Source organism: Takifugu rubripes, chromosome 20 (assembly GCF_901000725.2).
Source record: "Takifugu rubripes chromosome 20, fTakRub1.2, whole genome shotgun sequence".
Taxonomy (NCBI): domain Eukaryota; kingdom Metazoa; phylum Chordata; class Actinopteri; order Tetraodontiformes; family Tetraodontidae; genus Takifugu; species Takifugu rubripes.
Genome location: NC_042304.1, coordinates 3,007,348 through 3,026,627, shown reverse-complemented (window position 1 = coordinate 3,026,627; position 19,280 = coordinate 3,007,348). Strand labels below are relative to the sequence as shown.

The following is a 19,280-nucleotide window of genomic DNA, read 5'->3' as shown; positions in this document are numbered from 1 at the left end:
CATGGGTGACAGACTTCATCAGTTCTTCATTCTAAAAACCTGAGAGTCAGTGTCAATACATGACAACCAGGTGGAGCTGTGAGCAAAGCTAATCACAGAAAAAAAGGGCAAAAAAACAAAAACACATCCACTTCTGTGTCATTGATATTAGTTCTTACTGTGCTGTCTGCTTCTACACACTGACGTCTACTGTAGGTAGTGTCCAGTGTCCTTGTGCACGTTATATCCGGCATAACTAGAGGGATACTATGTTTAATTGATGTTACTTCCATATCTTTGCTTCTTCTTGTGACACAAGTCCTGGTTGCTGATGTTAGAGACACTGTTGAGAGGCGCTTCTAATCCGGAGGTGGCAAATAATCATGATAATATGGGCACTGTGTGCATGTGTATGGGTGAGCCAATGGCCTGTATGTACGGCTTGTCATTTTTTCAATTACTCGAGCTGTGGTTAAATGTTCATTTTCAGCAGTCAGCCCGGAGCGAAAACTACTGGGCCCCATTAGGTTTTACCCACAGCCTCACACTCATTAGTTTTCTTCGGTCAGACGAGAAGTGAGGGAGAAGCTGGGTTGGCCTTACTAAGGAGGTCAGGGTGGAGTCCATAGTGCTCAGTACAGCCGCTCTCGACATTGTTAAGGAGTTTCCAGCAAGTATCCACCAACAGCAACAAGACTCCAGTGACCCTTTTCAGGCAAATCAGCACAACTGATATTTCTTTTCCCCCTCATATAAAGGAATCGCGTCACTTATGAGCAAAGACAATAGCCAGGACAGCAAAATAATTGTAATAGACGATAGGCTTTTATGACTAGACAACGGTGGAACAAAATTCCAATTAAAGATCCTGAAATTACTTATTTCACATGATTCAAAATTAACAATTTCTTTCAAAGTAAACATTCAGCGGGGAGAAAAAAAATGCCTTTGAAAGATTCATATTGCAAAATATTGGAATGATGTACCAGGATTTTTTTTTGTTATATATATAGATGCTTAGCATCCTTGTGTTGGCTGCTGACTGTAGCAGGATCTTCCCTGAGCTTTCTCCTGAAAGTTTATCAATGCTGAAATTCTTCAGGATGTATTTGACACGTAATTAGTTCAATTTTGGGGGATGCTGGCTTTGCATCCTGTCTTGTATTTTAGAATCCATTAGAAAATATCGTCTGCTAAGGTTACTGTGCTATCACAAATCACAGAGGCTGGATCAGGGTCATGGGATGGGACCACCAAAGTATTTATTGAATCACATCTAAAGTTGCCCAACACTCTGGATGTGTTGTTTCATGGTTAGAAAGCTCCAGGAGCCATGTGTAGAGCATGCAAACGCAGCACCAATCAGCCACCACTCTACACCTGCAGACCAGAAACACATGTTGCTGTCCGATGGCACCAGAGACGGAGTTTCAACATATGTACGTTTTCTTCACCTATTCTCAGAACTGCCAAACCAATTACAGTCAGGTCCAATAATTATGGACCCTCATGCCATCGTTGTGACTCCACACACCACCGCAATGGGTTTAAAATAAAACAAACAAGTTGCACTTTAACTACAGACTTTCATTTAAGGATGTTTAAAAACTGGAGTCACTGTTGTAATTCGTTCACCTGATTTGGATGTAAACGCCCTTAATATTAAATCTGAAGTTAACGCACATCTTAACGTGATCTCCCTTTTCCGATTCCCTGTACTGTAGAGCCAGAAAGATGAGAATTTTGCCGATGTCCCGATATTTATGGACCTGACTGTAAGTGGTTTGGCACATTCTCAATAGTTGCCTGAAGGTTAGAGTGCGGTTGCACTTACTTTGAACATTTTTTTTCTAATTCAAATGTCACCTGTTTCAACTTGGCACTGGTTTCCGCTCCCTGGTGTTTGTGCCAAGCTTGGGGGAGAGGGAGGGTCGTCAAAGGACACCAATTCTTGATTCGCCGCACTGAGAGGAACTGGTTTCATTTATTTATTTATTTATCTTTTCAGCAGAAATTAGCTGGGACAGATTCAAGGTGACACCGTTGTAAGCTGCGCCACTTCACCTTGCACTCTGGCACGCGGATGTTCGCTTGCACTCTTTCTGCATGGTTAGTATCCTCCTGAGCACAGGCCTCTAAAACAAGGCTGATTGTAACTATTCATCATCCTGGCTCTGCTTAATTAGACCGAAAGTAGATTGTAAGGTGAAATGAGGCTTTCAGGTGGGTGTGGACAGAGGCAGTCTGATAAGGCTGTGAAAACACTTCAGGTGCTCAGACGGAGTAAATCCACTTTGTCTCTAAGTGCAGGGTACTCATTTGGCCAGTACAGACTCAACTCAACTCATTAGCCAGTTACCCTCCTGTCAGTGTAATTCAGTCCTATCATCCCTCAAACCAGTTGAAATTAACAGGTAATTTGTAAATGTCACTTTGGGTTAGACACTTCATTTTCTTCCTTTTCCAACAATCCAGCAGCCACAAGCTATTTTTTCCTTGTCTTCCGAATAAGGTTTTCATTCACAAATAGAGTTATGCTTCACTAAATAAATGAGAGTAACTGATGAGGGGGGGAAAAATGGGATTTACCGTAACCTATTAGAGTCAATCAATGACATAGTACCCGGGACTCCTTTAGTTACCTTAATGCTGCCTGTCTGCTGTGATTACAAAGATGTGAAATGAGATGTGAAAAGATGTTAAAAAGTGCTTCATTTGAATTCTTTCACATTCAAAGACGGAGCTGTGCACTCAAAGCAAAAGCAACAACAAGCTAAAACGAAGCTCCAATGTCCTGTGTTTAACCCTTATTAAATGCACATAATACATCTGAATTATGAAAAGATAAAAGCTAAATAAGGTGCATAATGATCAGACATTTAGGATTGTTTTTGCATCATTTACAGCACAAAGAAATGGTTTTATCCCATGTGGGGTTCCTACCATACTTAAAATACAGTTTAAGTTATTGCCACAATCAAAATGAGCTTTAACTTTGTAACACTTCCTACATCCTCCCACATTTCAGTTTTTGCACCCCGAGGTGTCTGAGGAGATGAGCTCTCTGATCTCTTACTCCTTTAATTGCTTCTTTCATTTCTTCCTCCATTTTCCAGTTTTCCTTTTAGTGAAGTGTTACATATTTCTATGGAGGATCCAAAATGCCGTGAGCATAGATAAATTGGATAATAATCAATAAATACTGGTATATATACATAAATGCATACATTTTGGACTTTTATTTATGTAACTGAGTCATTTTCGATCCTCCAGGTATTTGGAGTATATCAGCTTATTAAAAGGCACTTTTTAACAGCTAATATCCAACATTTCTACATTTATGCTGTAAATTCTAATGTTTAAAATTACACTTTTGATATTAATTGGTTTCATTAGTATGGCATATTCATTTGGCTGCATTATAAGACAAGAACAAATGAGAATTCTTTTTACACCTTCTAAACACAAAGAAACAAGCAAAGAATGGGCTCAAATTAACGCCTTGCAAAGTTACTTTCCGTTGTTTGAGGTCATCCTACAGGTCGTTCCCATCACATTTTCAATTATTCATATTATTTCAATTCAGTTTTATTTATTTGATGTCTGGGACAGATGTTGCTGAGTGACAACTGTGCTAATTAGGCAGGCAGCCATGTTGGTAAGAGCTTGATGCTTGTGGCTCAGCTTCTTGGCTGCTCTAATGCAAGATAGCAGCATTTGTGCACTCTAAATTCATACAGCATCCATCTTTATCTACAGCATGTCAGGACTTTAAGAGCAGCCAGGTCCACTAACATGATGTGCATGTGATAAAAAATAAAAACAGCTGCTATTTTTAGTATTGTATCATCAGTGAATCACATATTGATTGTTACCAGTAACACCAAGCTCTCATACAAGTCAAAAATTGGATATATGGTTTCGATATGTATTTCTATGATCTCTCCTCTCCTCTCCTCTCCTCTCCTCTCCTCTCCTCTCCTCCTCTCCTCCTCTCCTCTCCTCCTCTCCTCTACCTCTCTTCCCCTCTCCTCCCCTCTCCTCTCCTTTACCTCTCCTCTCCTCTCCTCTCCTCTCCTCTCCTCTCCTCTCCTCTCCTCTCCTCTCCTCTACCTCTCTTCCCCTCTCCTCCCCTCTCCTCTCCTCTCCTCTCCTCTACCTCTCCTCTCCTCTCCTCTCCTCTCCTCTCCTCTCCTCTCCTCTCCTCTTCTCTCCTCTCTTCCCCTCTCCTCCCCTCTCCTCTCCTTTACCTCTCCTCTCCTCTCCTCTACCTCTCTTCCCCTCTCTTCCCCTCTCCTCTCCTCCCCTCTCCTCTCCTCTCCTCTCCTCTCCCTCCCCCTCTCCTCTCCTCTCCTCTCCCCTCCCCTCCTCTCCCTCTCCTCTCCTCTCCTCTCCTCTCCTCTCCTCTCCTCTCCTCTCCTCTACCTCTCTTCCCCTCTCCTCCCCTCTCCTCTCCTTTACCTCTCCTCTCCTCTCCTCTCCTCTCCTCTCCTCTCCTCTCCTCTCCTCTCCTCTCCTCTCCTCTCCTCTCCTCTCTCTCTACCCACCCCCCCATCAGCAGGAGGGTCCCCCTACATGAGCCTGGACCTGCTCAAGGTTTCTTACTGTTAAAGGGGAGTTTTTCCTTGCCACTGTTGCTTGTCTGGGGTCAGGCCCTGGGATTCTGGAAAGCGCCTAGAAACAATTTTGATTGTAACAGACGCTAAATAAATAAAGACTGATTTAATTTGATATGCAGATGTCTTCCTTTTTCATCACCACACCCTGAAAAACAAATCATTGGTTTCATACACAAGGGACTTATACAAAAGTCAAGCCATAAAAGAAGCTAATCCTACAGAAGTTGCATCATAACCAGCTGACGTGGAGGATGGGTTGATAGTTTAGAGACCTGAATATGTGAAAGCTTTTGACCAAGCATACGGAAGGATGCGTGTTTAGGTTTAGCTGTAACGCTGCCTTTAGGAGCAGAAGATAAATAAAACCTTTGGGCAGAATCATATATTACTGCTATCATAGATTATATCTACTCTCATCTGAGGATACCATATCGATACGCGGGCAGGACCAGATGGCACAGTCTAAACCATTCCTTGTCACTATCATTTTAGACACAGCCTCACTTCCTTTCATATTAAATGTATTTATTTCCTAAGGTCTAAATCAGTGAAGAAAATTTGTACAGTATAAATACACAAGATTACTGTTAGACTCTTAAATCTAAGTCTGTCCCCTAGCATTGTTATCGCTTTAACAGGAAACAACTATTGTATGTCACATTTAGGGAATTCAATGTTTGGTTGCACAATGCCCTCACATCTGTTACATGACAGACATTGAAATGTCTTCAACTCCCCAATCTGTCAGTGCATCAGCTAAGTGGAATTCTAGACCGGACTGATTTTAACCCTCATGTGCCTCTAAAAGCCTCAGTGTGATTAATAAATATGAGAACTGAGGAGACATTCAGAGTGGAGAAAGGGCCTCCTTCATTAAAAATGGGCTGTGTTTTTATGAAGAGGAAATAGAATCAGCAGTGAGCAGGATGAAGGCGAATAAAATGCTTTAAATACAGTAAAGACCGATTGGCAACCTCCTCCTCCACCCACAGCCAAATGTCATTATGTGGGTTTTGGATATAGGCTTCCCATGACCGCATATTTATTATCTATCTAAATAGAATCACTTACCTCTGATGCTGGCTCTGATACAGCCACTCACCACAAACATCACTCCCCCCGGCTGCCGACGGTTTTTACATGAGGCCAGATGATCCTGCACACAGCCAGACAAGAGCTGCTCTCCGACCACTGAGACGATGCATCTTTTCTTCCGAGAGCAAATATTTGCTGTGGATTTTAAACCAGTTTATTTCATCATAGTAAATGTACTCAGGGGTTAAAAACCATGAATTCCATTTCCATGATTGTGCTGCGGCCACAACCTTGTACTGTACGTATAGTCACCCCTTCTCATTGGCTGGTTTAGTGTTCAGTGTTGTCGTAAAGGCCATCTTTCAGACATTAATAGGGAGATATATATATATTTTGGTTATAACTGGGGGATGTATCACACTGCTTATTCATGAAGGTAACATACGCAGTGATCAAAAGCATGTACGCACATAGGCATTGGCCCATTTGTCAAGCCAGGAGAGCTAATTATCTCATACGGTGTGATATTGTTTTGGAGCCATGCATTTTATTTCTCAACATTAAAACACACGTGGTGGAGGCTGTGGAAATGGCTTCCATGAGTATGAATGCATTAGCAAATTTTGGGAGGGGATGTCGTATTAGAACTCCACAGGGATATCAGCATGTTCCGCCTCTTTCAGTTTGTCATTCATCTTCTTCCATAAGGGCGGAGAAAGGAAGCAGTGGGTAGTGATGCCTTTGGCCAACTTGGCAGGTTAATGAAGGTAATTTGATTTCATTCATAATGGCTGCCCATGCCACGCAGGGCCTAATTGCTCTCTGAGTACAGGCGTCATTTCACGGTAGCGGCCCAGGACCAGTGTCTCTTCAAGGTTGTGCAGAGGCAAACAAGCTCCTTATTCAAGGGAAATTTAAACTGTTAGCTGTGGTTCATCTGCTAATGGCGCATCTCTTTTCACAGTCAGCTGTGAGGTCTGATGTCACACCGTGACAGTAAAGGCTATCTATCTATCTATCTATCTATCTATCTATCTATCTATCTATCTATCTATCTATCTATCCATCCTATCCATCCATCCATCCATCCATCCATCCATCCATCCATCCATCCATCTATCTATCTATCTATCTAACCAATCCATCCTTCCTTCCTTCAATCCATCCATCCATCCATCCTCCCTTCCTTCCATCCTCCCTTCCACCCATCCATCCATCCTTCCTTCCTCCCTTCCACCCATCCATCCATCCATCCTTCCTCCCATCCTTCCTCCCTTCCATCCATCCTTCCTTCCTTCAATCCATCCATCCATCCATCCTCCCTTCCTTCCTTCCATCCATCCTCCCTTCCTGACTTCCTTCCTTCCTTCCTTCCTTCCTTCCTTCCTTCCTTCCTTCCTTCCATGATGGGTGATTATCTCTCATTTCTTAAACATCCATGTTGAAAGACACATCCTGCAGTCGTGGAAAAGATGGTAGCCTGCTTGAGAGGTGTCAAACTATTTGGCAAGCATCAATCAAAGAAAACATCCAAGGAGATTGTAGAAAACACTAAAAATGGGTTAAAAAGTGTTCAATGCATTATTACTGGAAAGGTCGTAGACAGGAACCATTATTTTTGAGGAAAACTTGTGCTCAGAAATGAAAAAATAAATCCTGAAGGATTGTGATCGACAAAGGTTTGGTGAAATCAGATTGGAGGAAAACAACAGCAGAAGTGTTTGTGTTTATTGGTGAAAGTTAGAGCAGGTCCACCTGCACAATGCAACGGGAACTCAAGAGATTGGGACTGAACAGATGTTTAGCCTTAAGAAAACCACTAATCATTAAGGCTAATTGGGAAAAAAGGCTTCTATTTACCAGCGAGCATAAAAATTGGACTCTGGAGCAATGGAAGAAGGTCGTGTTGTCTGATGAGTCCGGGTTTACCCTTTTCCAGAGTGATAGTGCACCAGAGGAAGAAGAGAGGCGGATGAAGTGATGCAACTATCAGGCGCAGCACGTACTGGAGCAGCCTATGCCCAAAGAATGAAGTCTGCTGAATACCCAAATATATGAAATAACCAGATTCCTCCATCCATGGGTTTTTGTTCTTCCCTGACGTCACGGGCATATTCCAAGATGACCATGCTAGGGTTCATCTGACCATTATCAATAGAGGATCTTGGGGAAAAATTAACGCAAGATGAGACGCAAAGAAATCTTGTGACATTGCAGAAATGTATGGAACCATAGGACACGTGTAATCAAAGCTAAAGGCAGTCCAATGAAATATTGTGTGAATATGTTTATCTCTCGCCCTGTTATGTAGATTAAGATGAATAATTTGTCAAAATGACCAGTGGTTACATGGGATCATTTGTTGGCCAACATTAATATTAAACACATCAGTGGCTCTAAATAATATTCTAATGACTTGTATCAACGCTAAATGAAAATAGCCATAACTGTTTAAGGAAAAAGCTGAAATATTTATTATTGACTAATTACACGTCTCTACTAATAAACACATCTCTGACAAAAGAGAATATTACCAGTTGGGGTGGATCAGATCAAATTAAATATTACTAACAAACTGATTGTGGTTTTTTGGAGTATACACTGAACTTAATTATACAGATATTTTTTCTCATGCTATAATTGGATCTTAATCAGTACCGAAGTTCAAGCTATTTTCCTAAGACCAATTCATTTGATTATTATCTTCAAAGCGGTTATAGATATTACAGGCTATATTCCTTTAGCCTGCCATCAGATCTAAATGAGTCTTGTTTCAAAGCCTCAAGGACGGTCTATGATGAGCTTGGCTGGATCATTTTTCGCTGCTTATCACTGATGTCTGTAAACATCGGAACGCATGCGATACAAATAACAATCCAACATAACTCAAGACGTGAAGATTTTCTGTAAATATCTAAAAACACCAGGATGACAAACCAAACAAATGTTCAACACAGGAGATGATGAGATTCTTTTTGGGACAGATGGATAACTTTTTCACTTATGTACAAACTATTGTTGCACTCATTCAAAATATTGGCATTTGAATGGTGGAATTTTAATTCTAAATTGAAAATTTTCAAATACAAATGTCAGCGTTGTCCATTTAAGGTAATAATATTATTGGCTATATTGTATATTGGCTATATTGTATTATTGTTTGCATATACTATATTACCGATACATTATGTAGTAAATATGTTAAACACGTTTTAGCTATCATTAGTAAAACAGAAGTAAAATAAATACAACCTTAACTCATTTAACTTTAAATTTAGACTGAATTTAAGAAAAACATTAAGGGGAAAGCTCCCGCCTCCATGCAGGAAGGTGAAAAAAAGAAATAAAATATATAAATAAAAGTAAAGGTCTATTCATTTCTCCCGAACTCATGTTGTATCGTACCAAACAATTTACATCTGACCACGAAAGGGGAAAAGGAAATTTTCTCTAGTACACATGAACCATTTGGCCCACTTAACCCTTTCATCATAGGAAAATCTTAAGGTAATAATGACTGACAGGCAGAAAATAATTGATGTTATCATCAAAACAGGTATGACAGAGGCTTAATAATGTGCTGAGAGTACACTCACCAATTCTGCTAAACTGGAGTGTCCTGGAAATGATATCCAGCAGATAATTTATTAGAAATACGTCCCCAGGCCAATGTCATGCACATATATTTTTGGCATTATTTTTCATCTTTACACAATGTTATTTGTACGCCAGTACCTCATGTGGACAAAAAGTCAGGTTGTCCATTTTGTTTCAACAAATAGGTTTATATATATATATGATTTTGTGTAAGTGTGTGGGTGTGTGTGTGTGTGTGTGTGTGGGGGGGGGGGGGGGGGGGGGCATGCATTATGAAAACTATATTTTGTGTTTTCCATTTCCCTTATGAACTCAATATTTTAATGCTTTGCTTTTGTATTAGTGGACAATGACTGAGCAGTCACGTCAAGCTAACTTTTCTTTTGGATATAGAAACTTTCCTTTTATAAGGTCAACCTTCATGGCTGTTTGGCTCCCTAATCCACCATGTGGCCAAAGCCAAAGTCCACTTCTGAAAATGGTTCATTAAGATTTGGATCAATCTTCTGCTCTCGGTTAGACAGACGTAGGAAATGCCATCAGAAAATTACATTTCCCAATGACATTAGGCACACAGTTGAGCATCTAATTCCATGTGTTTCTATTGAGATGTTAAGATCTGGTATTATTTGGGGCAGAAAACCTGCTTTTTTTTCCTTTAAGTGAGGCAATTAAATTTTCTTGATGGTCTCTGGGAGCACTTAGCTTAAGAGAATACACTTTTAAATCAAAAAGCTTTCAATCATCTCAAATCATATTTGAGAGAAATGTGCCCTGGAGTGTAATGTCACATGCAATGTTGTTGTGTCACTGACAGACTCATGCTGGGACAGACATTGTTGGTAAAGGTTATTGTACATGTCTTTGTGTGCAGGGCACTGGCTGCGACATGTTGTTTGACTTTAGAACTGCATATTAAAGACAAATAAAAAGAAGCCGGCCAAATTCAGAACAAATAAAGAACAGAAATAACAAGTGATGAATTTATGACTCTTCTCGCTCAAAGTGATTACGGCTTCTGTTCTTTAGCCTAAAAGGAATTTAAGCTGTTTTTGTACGTGATGACTGATTCCAGGATATATGCATAAAGCCAAATCTAATGCATTTAAACAGTTTGGGGGCTTGCAGTTGATGGGAATGATTTTTTTCAGGGGGATTTAGCTTGCCACGGACCTGACCACAAACTGCAAAGCAGCACCATTTTAGTGCTCGTCTTGCATCTATCGCTCTTCTGTGTGGACATTATGGCCTTTATGGCTGCTACATTGTAGTTAGGTCACAAACCCTCGTCATGTATGCAAAAAAAAAAAGCCACAAATGGGTCATAGAGGCAATATCCTTGTGTAAGAAAGGACCTTTCATCTCTTTATAAGAGAAGGAGAGGCTCTTATTTGCATACCGGTAATATGGATACCCACTTCCAAAACAAAGAACACCTAAAAATTAAACAAAAATTAGTGTGTGTCATTGTGACCTACTCAGGATGCTAGCAGTTAGCTTTCTTGGCTGTAAACTTCTGCCATTCCCTTTGTAGAAATGATCATTTTTAGGTTGAAACAGTTGCAGCGTGTCACCGGTCAAGATGACCATCTCAGTATAGCATCTTGTCCAACATCAAGTACTCTGTTCCCTGTAGGGACTGATTGTTTACTACCTCCCCTCCCCCCTATTTTCTTTAACGACAGCTAATTAGGCAAGTTTTATCACCGCCTTTACTTAACTCTTTCATACAAAGATAAATGACTATGTTGCATTTCTCACTTAATCATTCTAATTACCATGGGCAATTCATCAGGCTGTCCTCAGGGCTTGAATAATTGGAAAGTTTCTCAGTTGAAACTCTAAGATACTGTATTTGTACTCAAAGTATAAGCTGTGTTTTTAAATACAATATATAAGTTACATGACCAACTTGTTGTCTGGATAGTTTACAAGAATTTACTGTTGTCCTTCATAGCAATACTAGCCTCGGAGGGATAGTCCACCATTACGCAGGTTACCATATTAGCACAGGAAGAGTTCTTCAGGATGGATAGGCCCTATGCAGGCGTGGTCTTGACCCCATTCATCACTATAGCAACAGTAAAAATGGGGTGTCTCCTATTGATCAAAGGGGGTGGGGGATACTGCTGTGGGCTTACTTTTAAAACTTACAGCAACATAAAAATACCATATCCCAAACCCCACCAGGGGGCATTTTTGTAATTGCGTCCTGTCAAACCTCCAAAGTCCTTCTCATAGCTTCAGCTGACATTTACCTACTTTGAATTTCATTTTTCTTTCTCTGGTATTTTGGCACTGGTGCGACTTGCGACCAAATTTAGCTCTTTTCTCCCACTGAGCAGACTGAGTACCAGTGATAAGAGTGTGAAATCTGTACTTTGTATGAAAAAAAATAATAAAATAAAAAGAAGAAGAAGCAGCTCTTTAGGAAAATATCACATTGAACAGAGGACAATTTGCAAGTGCTCTAGTATTTATAAATGAAGTTTGAAATCTCCTCACCTGGATTATTCTAAACTAAAGTGTTTTAAAGAAGAACAAACATTGCAACTGAACACTTGGATATCTGCTCTCACAGTTAAAGGAAAGAACAAGGGTATTTGCAGAAACAACTATCGTGGACACCACAGCTATATGATAGGAGTCAGCCAAAACTAATATATTCATAGTAGGTTTTAAGAAAATGATTTTCTTTATGTAACAATTGGGTTCTGCAGTCTTTTTGAATAAGCTTAAAGCGCAGCTCCTCTTCTAGACAGTTGAACAAAGTCTTCTACACCTTCTTCCTCTTTATGAATGCCCAAAGTGTGCAATGATGGTGTCACGCCTGAGACAAACTGAGGTTACTAACAGTCAAATCATTGGTCTCTTGTAATGGATAATAAGGCCTTGTGGAGCAGCCAATACACGGAGATGGCTCAGAACAAAAGCAGCCTCACGATAACCTTGTGTTGCTGTGTTTCCTCTGAGTGCCTGGCTGTGAGAGAGGGGATACTGACACATTTGTTTTGCTATGGATTAATAATTCAAATGAAAGTCTCCATGATGATAAATTATCTCTGTGAAATGTAATTAGAATTTAGACTCTATGACACCACGAGGTGGTGACGGCAGAGGTAGAGGGGTTAACTATTGATTTAAACCACCTGAAAGTGCGTTAAGTGGTCAACTACAACTACTACAGTATAAACATCTTCAATTTGCCTTCCAATCTGAGTCAGAATCTATTGATACTGATCCATATTGTGCAACTAATGACACCTGAATACTCAGAACTGTTGAAACGGAATAAGCGTGGTCATGGTGATTACCTTTTTTTCTCTATAATTTCCATTTCTACCTTGGCAAAATGTGAAATTTGAAAGAGGTCCGTGAACATTTTTCATGTAGTTATTCAGACTTTTAAGTCTCCGATCGGCATTAAAAAAATTCAGTCTCCCTATAAAAGGTACAGCTAAGTGTCAGCAGCGAGGTGACAACTTCTCGTGCTCACGGTGAATTTGGAATCATGAAGACCAACAAATCCAAATTATTCTCACAGCTACCTTCAGAAAAATTTCTTTTTCTCATTTAGTGACAAAACTTGCAACAATCAATGCATATAAATGGTGTGATAAATATCATCCCAGATCCTCACTGTGGGTATTCTTATTGTCCAAAACTACACCTTTAACTGCAGTGCCCCATTTAAATCTCCCGGCGCTAACGTGCTTTATGTTACTGAGAGGAGTGAAGATTAGCATATGACATGACAGATTACATTAAATCATGTCTGCACCATACTTTATGATATTAGCCTCTTAGCCCAGGCATACAGATGCATGCAAATGCTGCTCCAAACCCTCTTATTTAAATCTGCTGCATGACATGGCACCTTTGATATGATTATTAGTCATCTAAGCGACTTGACTTCACCCTCATCAGATTGGAGATGTCAGTGAAGGTGAGAAATGATGGCCACTTTGAACACGAACCTTGTGGAGCGGCGGTAGAACGATGAAAAGCAGACGACTGGCTGAAAATGTTGTTCAACATGGGACATGCACGAGGATGGGTAGGCGATTACCTTGGTGCCATTTTAATGAGAAATGTGTAAAAGATTTTTTTTTTTTTAAACTGTCACAGTCTCATGCATGAGATGGGGAAGTGGTGGAAATGTGGTTGTCCTTTTCTTGCTGTCCAGCTCATTATCAACAGAAGTCTGTTGCTGTCATAACTGCTGCCCAGATGGCTCTCCAATCTGCCTCATGTAAGGACGGAATCATCATAATCACACATAATCCTCTCTTTTGACACCTCTTTTACTTCAATTAAACCAACAACAACAGTAATACAAAGAGCAAATCGGGGTTTTATTTTGTTATTTTGGCGAAGCGATTTTTAAAAATCACATTGGTACCTCGCTATTGTCAGACACATCCAGTGTTTGCATAAAGTAATGTTCACAACCTTCTAGTCTTTAGGGAGGTAGAGATTGTAGATCCTTCTCTCCAATTATTCCCAGTGTCATCGAAGAAGCCCCCAACACCACTCGAATGTCTTGTCTGTGCTCTTTGGTCTTTAATCTTAATTATAAAGCTATCATTACAGCACGGACCCCGGGCTGCCAGCAGTGGAACCCTGCGCTCATCTGCTCTGAATCAATCAACCCAAGTTCTGCACTCGAGGACTTTTCTCCCTCTTTTTTCAATCAGGCCATTTTGATTCTCCCTTATCTCATTTTCATAATTATGCTTGTCCTGTCACTGATGGAGTGAAAACTCTCTACCTCTCGAAGCGTCACATACCCGCGTTAGAACACTTCGCTGCTACAGCCGTGAACATGGGACTTTCATTCTCACAATTCGTGTGTTGTTTTTGGTTTGTTTGTCCTGGCCATGACAAGTGTTTGTGTGAACAGTCAAAGTGGTCTGATCTGTTTCATGCAGTGTTCTGGTGACAAGTAGTGTGTGTGTAACCTTCGTCATGCTACACAGCCTCATGTATAAACGTGAGGACATTTTTGGGGATTGAGGACATTTCAGCTAGTCCTCATTTCTTCACTGGGTTGTTTAAGGTACACTTGGCCTTACGTTTAAAGGTTAGAATTGGGTTTTTTAAATATAGGCAGTTAGTTGTAATGGTTAGGGTAAGGGGCAGGGGGAAAGCACTACATGCATGAGAGTTGTAGATAAAAGTAAAAGTGTGTGATTTAGGTCACTGGAAGAAACAGAATTTTGTATAGGAAGTCAAGAATTATTCAATTGCTACACCCCAAAGGGTGAAACACACTGGAGATATTACTTTATTTAACAAAAAATTACAAGCTGTTATATAGAGTATTTGACTATACAAAACGCCAACACAAAGCAGATAGATTTGCATATAAACAAGCACTTTGAATGCCATGACTACTACCTAGTAGTGCATTCTAAAACCAACCAAATTAAACTGAATAACAACAGCTTGTAGGTGCTGAGTAACAAATTTAGACCTTTACAATAACAACCACGCTACATAGATGCCACCCCAGCCAGTGACTGTTCAGTCAAGAGCATATTTCTTTTCTTTTATACCATTAATGAAACAGAGACTATTGATATTTTGTATCACTGCTGGTATGTGAGAGTACAGTCTTACCACTCACCTTTATTCCGGACATCCCATGCATACTCATTCAGATCAATGTCTGCGGAATGTTGTGCCAGAAGGTGTTTTTTTGTCTGCAGTCCTGAGTTTCAGGAACTGAGGTTTCACTTTAACACAATACCCAATAACATGAACTTTTGAAGCAAAGATAAGCTATTTTATATCAATTATATATCATGCTCAGTAAGTGCTGGATTCAGATGCAAGAGAAACATTTCTTTTTGCCAGTTGAATAGAACTTCAGTATATTTTGACGCATAATCTATTACTTTTTGAAAAAGGCACTAATCACCCTCTTTGTCTAGATGAATTTATTAGAGTCACAAGTGTACCGCTAAAGTGGAGCAGATAATGAACTTACGAACTTTCCGTCTGTCGTGGAAGAAAACGCAAATGGAATCGAGCACAAAGACGACCTGTAAGGCACATGATTCATCATTAAAGACGAATGTGATCAAAGCGTAGATGAATTGAGCTTTTCAGCTGCAGCTTCCACACAGACGCTGCAGGTATACGCTACTGCTTCCAGCTGTCCTCGCCACCTAGTCATACAAAAGGAACGGGCCTAACGAATGAGCCAATGACAGAGAAGATTATGCAGAGTTCATCGGTCACATTTTTATAATATCAAACCCTCCAAAATACCTTCTATTGCTGAAAGCCTGTATTTAAAGCAATAGAATTTAAGTCCTAGATTTAAAATATGCAAAGACGTTAATGGTAACATTAACCATTTCCTGTATCCTGTTGAAAAGTTCGTTATCGGCACTGTGCCTACTTCAAATATTCAAATGAGATTTGATGTACGTAATCTACGAACTTTGTTGCAAGTGTACAAGAGGGCTGTATTTTTGAGAAAACTACAAAGAGTAATCAATACTTTGGTAGAAATAAGAAAAGAAGTGATGCTTTTCTTTCTGCTTGCCTAAACACTGTTTGGCTGAAGGTTTGGCTGAGTTCACCTTGCTTTCGTAAGACAATGAACTAATCAGCTTCTCTGTTTTGTATCTTGTATCTGAGAGGCTTTCAAAACACAGTGTGACACCTAAAGGTTTTAAAGTACCATATCAATCTGTCACAAGAAACTTTGGGTCACAATCTCCTTCTTTTCTGGGTGTTTTTGTCCACAGTAATCTGATTTCTTTTACAAACAGCAGATTTTTACAGACAGGGGAGACAGCATTTACTGTAGTTTACACTAGTCATGTGACATCAGGATTACTTAAAAGTGAAATGCACGCCTCCCCATCCTGTTCAGCCTTTTTTGTTTCATTGTTTCTGGTAATATTCCCCATGTTATTCTGTATTCTATCATCTCTGAATGTTGCTAATCTGAGAGATCCTGTAGTCAAATCCTTGAATTGTGGGTTTGGACCAGATCCATTTCTAAAGAATTGAATGTGCTTCATGGCACGCGCCATAGAGTCATTTATCTAATGGACTGGAGTGAGTGTTTGTTTTAATAAATGGTCTTCACAAATGGGACCTATGGTAGGGGACATGTTATTTAATAAGGTAGAATGTATCTTTAAACACACAAATTTCCAAAGGTTCTTCTTGTTTGGAGTTCTTTTCCACCATACGAAGAGAAAATAATTTAATTTTAATTATTTTGTCTTTTAGAAGTGCAAACAATCTGACAAGTGGCTGTATATTTCTTACTTAGCAGGATTTTTCTTTTTTAAATGAAGCAGCCATAAGAAACTCAGACAACGGTGGTTGTGGACTTGTAGGGATGACAAAAGAACATAAAACTTTGCAGTGGGCCTTGTGTGGCTCTGTTTTGGAATGGCTGTAGCCTGAGTTTAGATAAAATCAGACAGCGACAGACAGTAAGTTCCAGTTCCTGGTAAAAGCCAGAGTCTTTCAATGTCCACTAGATTAGACCAAGATTTCGAATCCTATCAACTATGTGTCTGGGGCATGGTGATTATTTCACAAAAGTAGTGCAAAAGACATTTTCAGGGTTGCTTTCTTGGCCAGCGCTGGGTTTATACTTGAACAAGCAACTCTTGCAGCAAAGAAAAGGGTGGGAAAAGGTGATGTGAAGCTGCTGCATGTTCATGTTTATCACCTTTGTGCAAGAGATTCAGAGCTGTCAGAAACCATAGTTTTGAGTTAATGTGGTTGAGTTGATCGATGATAAAGATCGTTCTCTCGCCTACAAATCTCATTTAAAAGCAAGAAAACTACAACTGGAACCTTTTTGGTTTTAGTCAAAGAACTTGGGAAATTCCAAACTTTGTCCCCACAATCATTAATCATACTTGTGGCAGCCCAATGTTGATTTTAGGACCAAGATTTATGAACTTGACAGAGTATCTAGCCTTCAGTTTATTCCTGGATTACTTTTTTATATGACACACATCTGTGCTTTACAGAAACTCAAGGCTTTACTGGAAATGTTTTTTTTTTTTAAACTTCCTGTTATGACGTAACAGATGTGCGGCAATGATTGGTTGCCCCTTTTTCAAAACTTCCTGAAAAACAAACGCCCAGAGACATCAGCTGACTGCAGAAGCAGAATGTACAGGAGATGAGCAAACTTCTGTTTTTCTCCTGCAAAATTGGCAAAAGATTTCAGGTAAACCCAGACAGAAGAAACAGGAATGTAAACAGGAAACTGCTGGGGTCTGGAAATACTTGGGACTGACTGGTAAAAGCTGTGTGTCAACCGCGAACTGAAGGAAAATATGGACAGTGACAGCCAGCCGATTTCACCAGCCCAGTCAAGCACAAGTTTGTTGATGGGTATGTACTATATGTACTCCTAAGTTACTTTTAACAACTTCTACTGTGTGCACATGCCATGTTTATTTTCTACCAACAAGACAGCAATAATGCTTTCGTTTCTTCCTGAGTGTTGCAAATGGGCCATATTTTAGCAGGAGTTTCTAAAATGATCGAATGAGTAAAAAATGCGGCTCCGAGTGCAGAAATGGAGTAATGTGAATAAAATCAAGTGACTCAATGCTTCCAAAAATAATTTAAATGAAACCAGGCTGCACAAGTGAAACCAGGAAAACACTGAATGTGAAACAACTTTGCTTCTTTCCAGTTTCAGTTTGTTTCAGTTACATTGGCTTCTTCCTAAATGTTATTTAAAAGCTATTGTTTTAAGGCGTTTATCAGAATTGTATCACTCAGTAATGTTAAACTTTTAAAAGTCAGTAAAAAAACATGATTATGTGCGTATGAAACCACCTACAACATGGCTCACATCAAAATAACAGTCAGAATATCAGAATGTAGTAGAGCGCATACGTTTGCCAAGGCCTAACTGGCCCATCAAATTAAAATTCCTCTACCCTCCCTAACGCACTCTTTCCATTCTCATCCTCCCACTAATTTTCTGTGAGGTCTGTCTCGTAGTTCTAAAATGATTAAATCATCAAACACACAACCAAAGCTCACCCGCAGAGCAGCTGAAAGAGCTCATGTAAAGACACCAGGATGAGTGTCTGCTCGCTCTTTACTCTCTCTTCTGTCACTTGGATTATTTATGCTTGAAATTCAAATAAAAGAGCTAAGAAATAAGAGCCAAATGCACGTTCTGTTGCTTCTCTCTGTGCCCTGGTCTTGAGCTTGGATGAATGATGTGTTAGCTTACCCGTCCCCCAACCCCCACCCTACCACACCCCCTATTGTAGCCAGATGGCTGTCACACAGGCAGTTTCTCGGCCAGACCATGCTGATTTCCCATCATTCCTTAGTTAATGAGGTTGTTAGCGACGCAACGGACAATCAAATTAGCCGAAGCTGGCATTTGTTTATCGTACGACGTACGTCTATGTTGCGTCACCCACCAAATTTCGTTGCTGTAGCCTCTTCTGTCGTTTTTATGATGCATGGGAGCAACGCTGTGCAGCAGGGAACTAAATGGACCCACCACCAGAGCCACTTACAGAAATAGAGGCGATACTTGACAGAGTTTTGTTAGTACATTCTTCTCAGTGGTCGTGGAGAATGTCTTTAGCCTTCAACATCACAGCGCAGAGCCGCTAATGCTGCTGCTGCTGCTTCTGCTGCTGCGCACAGGAAGTTCTGTCTGCACCCCATTGCTCACCTTCAAGTGCAACAGTGCTGAACAACAGTGGCACTTAATTACACGAGTTACATATCAGTCAGATGGGGCTACAATTGACACACATGTTGACAAAGCAGCAGTGGGTTTTCTCAGTAAGCAGCGCATCTGTTATTCAGCTCCATAAACGCCCTTGGCCTCCCCATAATGATCCCCACAGCCGCACAGATTTTGGGTGCAATGCTTGAAAAGACTTGGAGGTATAATTGGTTAACCTGCCATCGCGGTAACACTGGAAGTATTTTCGGTAAGGCTGTTGACTGCCTGGGAGCTGGCTGTCATGCTGGATATGGGCACTTCTCTGTGGCTTCATTATAAAGTCTCCTACATATATA

At 40.2% G+C, this 19,280-nt stretch overlaps 1 protein-coding gene across 1 annotated transcript in view; it reads left to right on the top strand.

Annotated features, from left to right (window-relative positions):
• The first annotated feature begins 17,328 nt into the window (after positions 1 to 17,328).
• Positions 17,329 to 19,280, top strand: part of LOC105417892 (uncharacterized) — a 51,869-nt gene continuing 49,917 nt past the window's right edge. The window contains exon 1 of the mRNA XM_011614453.2: positions 17,329 to 17,612. Coding sequence (XP_011612755.1) covers positions 17,555 to 17,612 — 58 coding nt within the window. The 5' untranslated portion in view covers positions 17,329 to 17,554. The remainder of the gene's footprint in view (positions 17,613 to 19,280) is intronic.